The sequence below is a fragment of the Polypterus senegalus genome, chromosome 10 (genome assembly GCF_016835505.1).
Source record: "Polypterus senegalus isolate Bchr_013 chromosome 10, ASM1683550v1, whole genome shotgun sequence".
NCBI classification, from domain to species: domain Eukaryota; kingdom Metazoa; phylum Chordata; class Cladistia; order Polypteriformes; family Polypteridae; genus Polypterus; species Polypterus senegalus.
The window spans coordinates 33431517-33441017 of NC_053163.1; the positions used below are offsets into that span (position 1 = coordinate 33431517).

At 38.1% G+C, this 9501-nt stretch overlaps 1 protein-coding gene across 6 annotated transcripts in view; it reads left to right on the forward strand.

The window, feature by feature from the left end:
* The window catches only part of serhl (serine hydrolase like), a 50019-nt gene that overhangs the window by 22430 nt on the left and 18088 nt on the right, over window positions 1-9501 (forward strand). For 4 of the 6 annotated variants that reach the window (XM_039765662.1, XM_039765663.1, XM_039765665.1 and 1 more), the window contains 2 exons: window positions 578-671; window positions 7883-7989. In XM_039765662.1, coding sequence (XP_039621596.1) covers window positions 578-671; window positions 7883-7989 — 201 coding nt within the window. Of the gene's footprint in view, window positions 1-577; window positions 672-7339; window positions 7667-7882; window positions 7990-9501 lie in introns of those variants that run through there. The other 2 variants (XR_005635256.1, XM_039765666.1) reach the window with 2 other exon arrangements.

Sequence of the window (9501 nt, forward strand, 5' to 3'; positions counted from 1 at the left end):
AATTCTAAAAAGATTGTGCCAGACCAGGACTCCAAGCTAAAACTTCTGGAGCAAAGGGGCAGTCGTGCTAACCCAATGTGCCACCACACCGCTGCAAGCAAACCTTTTACTATAAAACATAGGAGCTTTACTCCAACTTAAACATTTTGAATATTTAAACAGTTATTCACATTGAAAGTATGCCATTTAAATCAGTAGCTGCATAATATTAAAAGTGTTTTAGCAGCAAAATGTAGCAAAGTTATGTTTTTCATAAATCATATTTAATTGTTGATACTAATAGGATGATGGTGGGTGTTGCAGCTAGAAGGCTCAATATCCAAGGACTGCAATATTTGGAAGCTCAAATGAAATCGTAAGAATTCACGACTTTGAAGTCTCTGCCCACATAAACACCTCACAAGTGTATAAACCATAAGTTAAAGAGCGGTGACACCAAGCTCTACCCACCCATGTATTCACACCAGCAAACTGAGCAGAAATGTCACCAGTACTTTAATAGCTTGTAACATCCATTACACATACTGGCATTAAACAGCTCAGATTATCTTTTTAATTCATCTCATGTTTATTACAGAGCCAATGACGGGATGGTCAAAATAAAGGAGATGCAGCTTGATAAATCAGATGTGGACAAGATGCTTAACGGCTACAGAGAAAGTGTCAGAGAGGTAAGTTTGGGAAGATAAAAGTGACAAAAAAAAAAGCTACCAAGTGTACTGTAAGTAATGTTAAACATTTACAACAAAGAAGTTCATACAGAAAATAATGCATGTGACTGCAAAAAAAAATGTACAGTGTTAATGTCCAAACCTAGTCCAGGTCTTGGCCTTTTTGGAAACAGAAGCACCATCATCCACTCTTAACACGTTATTAGCAAATTTTCACATTTGAAATGTAAAGGCCGTGTATGTCATTAATAGAAATGAACAAAAAGTGTCAGCTACGGTATGTGCCAATTGTGGTGCCTTGAAAAAGTATTCAGCCCCCAAATTTTTCATCACATAAATGATTGTTACAATATGAAATTTTGATTGATTTGATGGGAATTTTTTTTTTGGAAATCATTCTTTTTTTTGGGGGGAAGGCCTGTGCTTCACAAAAAAGAAGGACAATTACAAGCCATTAAAAAATTCTATTCTAACAAGTGACATTCAAAAGTTTAACGGTACTCACCCCCCATTCTGTTCTTTTTCTTGAGGGATGTAATGGAGCAAAATTTGCCCGTTCCTCTTTGCAGAATTGCTTAGGTTGTGCCAGGTAGGGAAATCATTTTTGTACTCTTTTCGATATTAGTAGCAGTCAGATTACATGATGCTCGATATACAATTGCAAAAATGGAAATCCCATTCAATGATGCTTTATTTAACCTACCTCGTTTTCCCAAGTGAACAATATTGTGCCTTTTTCTGTAATAGAATATAAAATAAATGCTAACAGTAACAAAAGCCTTGACATAGTTGTATATCCATCAAGAAGTTACCCCACTAGCATTTAAGCAAACTAGTATTGGCATTCATAAATATCAAAATACAATGCAGAGCTTGGATTTTAATCTCCTTAGCATTACATTTCTTCTCAAGTAAATGTAAAAAGCATGGCATTTCTTGGCTTGAGAAATTACATTTTTATTAAATCTCATCTTTTGTAATGTAAAACACTGAAAGTACAATTTCAGAAGTGTAAAAAGTATAATGATACAAATAATAATATGAAATGAATAATAATAATGATTATGATGGGTATATTGGGAGAAGGATGCTAAGGATAGAACTGCCAGGAAAAAGGAAAAGAGGAAGGCCTAAGAGGAGGTTTATGGATGTGGTGTGAGAGGACAAGAAGGTATGGAAGAAGATGATCCGCTGTGGGCAACCCCTAACGGGAGCAGCCGAAAGAAGAAGAATGCCAATTCCTTATGTACTGTCAAAATATGTCTTTTGTGTGGTACACTGTATATTTGAACAGGAAAACTGCTTAGGTTAGGGTTGCCAGATTACAAAATTTGAAACACGGGACACTCTTAAAATTTCTCTCTATATTACTATATATATAAATTTATACATGCCCCTACACACCCAGACCAATATCCTTATACAGTGGAACCTCGGTTCACGACCGTAATTCGTTCCAGAACTTTGGTCGTAAACCGAGTTGGTCGTGAACCGAAGCAGTTTGCCCCATAGGATTGTATGTAAATACAATTAACCGTTCCAGACCGTACAAACTGTATGTAAATATGTAAAAATATGTAAAGATTAAGCACAAATATAGTTAATTACACCATAGAATGCACAGTGTAATAGTAAACTAATGTAAAAACATTGAATAACACTAACACAAAACACCCAGGCTCCTTGCTCAGCTGCACGAGCTGGCTCGATCGCGCTCTGTCTCTCTCTGTAGCACACACACCACCAAAGCCCCTCCCTCCCTCCCTCAGCTACAGGAGCAGCCTGGCTCACACGCTTTCTCTCTCTCTCTCTCTCTGTAGCGCACACACACACACACACACACACACCCACCCTATCCTCCCCCCATCCCTTCCCTGTCAGCTGCCCTCTCTCTCTCTGCTTGCTCGCTCGCCTCTCTAATCTCTCTGTAGCACGTGTCAGCAGCATTTTTTTTAAAATGAGTTTTAAGCACAGCAGAAAAACGAACATTAAAACAAATCCGAAGTGCATGCAAAAACCAACTCACAAGCAACCAAAAAGGAAAGATTGCAGGAGATCACGCTATTAAACTTAAAGCCTGATCGCTGTAAACACTGTTTTTAAAATGAGTTTTAAGCACAGCAGAAAAAAACGAACAAGGGACAAATCTGAAGTGCATTTAAAAACCAACTCACAAGCAACCAAAAAAGTAACATTGCAACAAATCACACGATGAAGTCCTCCATGTAAACAATTTTTTTAATGAGTTTTAAGCACAGGGAAAAAACCGAACATTTGAAAAAAGAGAAAAGTAACACTGCAACAAATCACAGCATGATCTGAAAAACTAACTTTTGAAAAATCCGTAATACAAAAACTACTGTACAGTACAGTACAAACCACCAAGAAAACTAACCTTGCATGAGTCGAGTTCTGGCATGAAGTGTTTCCCTTCAGGTGTTTTCTCTCTTGTGATTTCTTGGGTTTCTGGTGTTTTTAGCTGTTTAGCTGGTGGGAGTGAAAGCCTCATGCAGCCATTCCAAAAACAAACTCCTTGTGACCCAATCCTTCGTGTTTGCCCTCCACATTACTGGCAGTCTGGATTTGTTTACATTGTGCTGCTTGAAAGCACGAGGGTTCTCAGATTAGTAAATGAGTAAACTGGTAAACAGTTTTTCCACCTCTTGTAATTTCTTTCTTTACTTCGATTTCAATTTTCTTTTCACCACTATTCACTTGCTTCGAAGCCAATGGAAGGAGAACAATGAACAGAGAGCTGTTGCAGCCACGCGGCTCGCTCGCTTTCTCTTTCTCTCTCTTTTTTTCTCTCTCAGGCTGCCTGTGCTGGGGGGATGGTGCGCTAGCAGGTACAGCCTGCAAATAGGCAGACCAACACGTGCAGCAATCTCCTCCTCCCCCTCCCCAGCAGGCATGTGCTCGCTCGCTCTTGCTCTCCTCTCTCTCTCTCAGCTCAGCTCAGGCAGGCAAGGGAAACTGGCTTGTTCGTATACCGAGTGTGTGGTTGTGAACCGAGGCAAAAGTTTGGCGAGCTTTTTGGTCGTGAACCAAGTTGTACGTGAACCGGGACGTTCGTGAACCGAGGTTCCACTGTATATAATTTGATACTATCTGTATGTATGGTGTTCGCGTCAATACCCAGTATGGTGTTTGCATGAATACCTCGACTCAATACAAGTTAGAACCATGCAATGGGACTCTGCCTGTGTAGTTAGAACATAACGTGGCAAATGTGGACGCAGTATTGCATGATTGGCTAAGAATGTTCGAATGCTTCAGTGGCGCCGTTGGACGGCTGAGTATAGTAAGTCGGTGTTGGTTCGAACAGATAACAGTAAGTTCGGTTGGTTTTTGGTATGTTGGTTTGGTGGGGCGTACTTTCCAGTACTAACATTGTCGACTGATTAAACCCTTTGACAGCTCATGAACCGTAAGTAATTTAGAACGTATCGGCATTTGCTTGGTACGTCGAAATCTATCTTTGGGCAGTTCGGTTTTGTCCTTCTGACATCTATTGGCAAACTGAGTAATGGCAGCTGGGTATTAACAACGGTCATTGTTTAAATTTTAGCTGATCTCAGATCTAAAATGACTACGCCAACATAATTATTACTCCGACTCTGACTAGAGTCGTAAAATACGGTTTGTTTTGAAAATTTGTTTGCCAGAAAAAATAAAATTAGGTGCGCCAAAGAGCTGAGTTCACGTTTAAACAGGAAGCTCTTCATTACATCAGCCGAAAAGGTCTATTTTAAGCACAAATCAGTGCCATGATAACAAAATCATTTCAAGTACTTAAAAAAATAAATCTTTGCAGAGAAAGTATGGATTTCACAAACGTAGAATTTGTAGCCTGATTCAATCTGGCTCCCAGTCGCTAGTATTATATAAAAGTAGAGACATAAAGTTAAAAACATAAAGCAAGGATTTTAATGGATTATGAAAAAAAGAAAAGTAAAATCATTTGAAAATGATTCAATACAAGCTAAAAAAAAATTCTGTAAAAGTGAAATCGTTTGAAAATATTTATTTAATACAGACAACAGAGAAATATTATTATTATTATTATTTAATACAGGCAGTTAGAAAAAGAAGTGGGCCGTGTCAAGTAGTAACAACACCCTTTGTTGACAGTCACTGTATGTTGCAATGCTGATACAGAAGTGCACAGCAGTGCAGCTGGAGAGCAAAACGGTGAGAGCAACTGAACAAGTTGCAAACAGTCGTTTCCTCGTTACATTTGGGTTATTTTCATCAAGAGAATCTGAGAAAAGAAAGTATAATTACTTATAAAGTTACAACTAAGTACCGTAAGAAGGTAGTAAAAATATATTTTTATTATGAAATTTGAAAATGAACTAAATAGGGACATTTGGGTGATCATTACAGAATAGGGGACAAAATGATCAAATATGGGACATGCCCCATATATAAGGCACGTCTGGCAACCCTAGCTTAGGTGTACGGTCATTTAACCAACACTGTTCACCATGACTGTTCGTCTCAACAATTCTTTCGATCACATCATCATCTAGAAATTACTTTAAGTATATTCAGCTTTTGAAGACTTTACAGTTTGTTTTTGTTGATTTAGCATGGTCTGCACTCTGGAAAAAATTCTTACAATACATTACAGTAAATTTAGAATCTGATTAAAAAAAAGTGAAGAGAGTTTTGAGGCTGACATACTTTTTCAAGGTACTAGATTTACTACATCTGTATGCATTGGTACAGCTTTCCTCTTTGTCCACATTCTGTTTCTTTATTTAACCATAAAGTATAATTTTTGAAAGTCCTCCAAAGGTCAGTGGTTTCCTTGTTCAGTATCAAGGACCCCATAGTGTTTTATTTCAACCAGATTTTCAATCAATGATTCATTGTGCCTTGATTGATCTCATGCTTTAATTAGCTGGTCTGATTTTCTTCTCTTAAGTCTGCTTTTTGAGAAGCGCAGTACTGTGAGATTAACATTCATTTGTATTTTTGCCGTGGCTTTAAATAGCTTTTTTCCAATGTCCTATTCATTTACCTTTTATGTGGAGTTAACTGACTTACTTGTATCCTCGTAATGACCAAGACAAGCACAGCAGACACTCAGGCAAACGATACAGAATGATGCAGTTCTGTCGGTGTCGAATCCACTACTTTGATCACTAGGAAAAAACTATGAATAACTAAAACACTGGAATGAAAATATCAATGATGTTACTGATAAGTTTACTAGGACAACATAAAATAAACCACTAAGTGATCTCCATGTAGTCTACACAAATGCTTGCTATGTTCAAATAAAATTTAGCAAACCCAGCGTAGACATTGCTGGTGTCAAACCTTTCATCATTCAGCATTGTTTGATCCAGTGTCTACTTTGTTCACTCTTAGCTTCCAATTAAAGCAGTAATCTCCACACAAAAAATGTGAATTAATAGGAAAATGAGAGTTAAGAACTCTTAAGAGAGGAAGTATTTCTGAATTTCTTATGAATCTAAATCTCCCACTACTACATTTGACACTGAGGTTTCGAAGCTTGTGCCAGTTTATTGGAGCATTACAACCATATGACTGAGGACGTCCAAAGCTTCAAACATCACTAAAGCAGTGGGAGTGCTCAGACTGTCCCAGATGCTATGAAAGCTGCTGTGAAACTACCACTCATATCTTAATACAGAAAAAATATTGAACCAAATTTGGAGGTGTGCAGCCCATTCTCCAACAATAAAGTAAATATCATGCTTTTCTATTCTTTTGTACTGAAACTTACAATTTGTCATTAATACTCCAGGCTACTGTAGGACCATTCTCGCTACTTGTGTACTAAACGGACGGCATTGAAATATCATCGAAATGGTGTTTAACGCAATAGTTACACATTGGCCTCAAAATTGAAACATAGTAATTTCCAATTGTATGTATTTCTATAATATTCCAAATTCTGTAAATTATATATATATATATATATATATATATATATATATATATATATATATATATATATATATATATATATATATATATATATATCCCAATAACTATGTTTTGAAGTTTTCAAAACACTTCTGTTTTCCTTTGTCACGCCGTCCGGTTAGTACACTTTGTAGACCCAGTTCCACAAATGCATTTCTTCAACTCTGTTGACTCTGTTTGCCCCTAAGGGCAATTATTCCCCAAACACTGATAAAAAAAATACACATTGTCTCACAGCAAAAATCTTCCCTAAACAAGAAATCACCTTCAGGTAAAATGACTCCCCTCGTGTAAAAAATGGTGGTAACAAAAACTGCCATCATAGGAAGGATTGGGACTGGAAAGCACAAGTCTACATAAGGGAATCCAAATGGCGTCAAAGACACAGCCCTAAAATGGAGGAACCTAAAAGCGGAACTCTGGAAGTTATGATGTCATCTTCCTGGATTTCTGCTAGTACTGTTCACCTGCTCAGAGTTTGCCTTATGATGCGGAGTACTAATAAATAACTGTATCCGACATGATAAACAAACCTCTCACCTTATTAGGTATTAATTCTACATTCAGTAAATTTGTACACATTTTTATATTTATGCCAAAAATATACAAATGTAGGTAGCGAGCGCATATTTGTTGCAGAAAACTAAAGTTTAGGAGGTAAATGTTGTATCCATCCATCTGGCTTCTTATCTGTTTATCCATTTTAGGACTGACTGCAAGAGCCATTACCCTGTCCCAGCACTGGGCACAAGGCAGACACTGGGAGAACATGCACGCTTCACACAAGCAGTGCCCAGGCTGGCATTTAACCCAGGATGCTGGAGCTATGCTGCTATCACGGCAGCCTTAGATATTTTTTAAATATGTGGATGAACAAAGGAGGCAAATAGTAAATATTCGGTGATGTCTACTGACTAATTTGGGATTGACCATTGGAAGTGATGCATTCTTTTGACACAATTTGTGACTCAGTGAAGCAGACAGAAAGGCACAAGAATGTGTAGACGAGTACAGACGTACACACAGAAGGAAAGGTAATGCAGTCATGAAAATAAACAAAACACACCAGAATCCTCAATTTTGCCAAAAAAAGATATTTCTCATATCAGGTTGTTAGTGACTCAAAGTAATAAAGTAGTGAATTAAAAAAAAAACTTTAAAGTGGATTAATGTGAGGCGAATTTGGGTGATGCATGAACAGTAAGGCATCTTCTTGAGTAAAAGCCTCAAGTTGATTATTCTTTATTCAGTTTCATTTAGAAATGGTTCCTGGATATCACCACGTCCATCTGAACAGCCCAGAGAATGTAGCAGAAATCATCTCCTCTTTTCTCAACACCCCTACGCCCGCCAAGTTGTAAGTTGGCCTTCAAGGAAAAGCATCATCTCAAATCCTGTCTCTCTTTAAATTGCCTAAATGCAGACAAGACATGGAACTCTGTGTGCGAGTGCGTGTGTATATATTCTGTTTCAAATAGCAAATGAGTGGCAATTTTAATTTCTAAAACATGAGTGTAAAATTCTAAATGTGGTTATCGATTTATATTCATGTAAGAACCTATCCTTACTGCAGTAAAACAAATGTCTTCCAGTATAAGCCAGCTTTGTTGTGCAATATATTTTACTTAACTCCATGATGCTTAAGATGACTGCTTTAAGTCTTTGAGGGCTGAATATTTTTTCCAAAGAACTGTTTTCTGAAAAGCACACAATGCACTGGTTTAACACATAAATCAACATAAAGCGTCTGTTGCTACGTGCTGTGGCTGCTGTTGGCACCTGTTTGGCATTTCTGGCAGCAGTGGGTGTGCAGGGGCATCTCGGTGGCTAGGAGGAATGCACGGCAGGTGGCAATCGCAGTGTGATGCAATATGGTTTGTAAGTCTTGTCATCATAAGCGGTGGTCCTCCTAGGCAAACGCTGCTGTACGCGTATCAGCTGCACAGATGTGTTCAGCAAAATGATCAGCTGGGGACCGATAGGCTGTTGCTGGTACCTGACATTTTCATTTTCAATATCCATCTCCAGATCACTTCCATCAAACTCAGAGTCCGATTCAGCGATAATAAATAAAACATCCATGTCGTATTTTGCTTTAGTCTCACCAGATGTCGATGCCATTTAAGAGGCTGTTTGCTCTTCAATACTCCTGCATATGCAGGGAATCGAGGTCAAATCAGCAAAGCTACGTACCTTTCCTTCAAGCAATGAGAGTCTAACTAAAACATAAGGGCGAGTTTTGTCACAGTTTACAGCCAATTACCGTCCTCTACCCCTCAATTTTGACAAAAGTTATCAGCTCTGAAAGACTTTTCGCCGTATTCCCTGTCAGAAATAAACCGCTGCCGTGCAGATTCCACCCCAGTCCATCAACAGATGGGTTTCAAAATTTGAGAGTCTGAAACAGTTCCAGTAAGGGATTATGGCCACATCCTTAAAACATACATATAGGAGACTTTTCTTCCTTAATTGAATCCGCAAGAAACAGTTTCAAGTGATGCTTAAATCAGCCATATGCATTCTGCTGTGGTCCCAAACTGCAAGTGGTGTACAACACACACAAAATATGGGGATGGAGCACACTTTTCTCACTCACACACACACACAGAGAGAACCAAGTTATTTTTACATCAATCCAGATGAGTGCACACACTCCGACAAACATTCATGCTTTAGTGGCGCACTCCAAACACGCATGTCCAAACTGTGTAGCGGCTTCTTCAGGTGTGCAGATTACACATCCACCTACATTTGTGGGAGCCATTAAGAGGTGGCATTCAAAATGCACATAACTACTGTAATGTTATCCAACATTAAAGTAAAAAGTGTAATATTAACTAGTGCAAACTTAATTAAAATGAATCCAAAT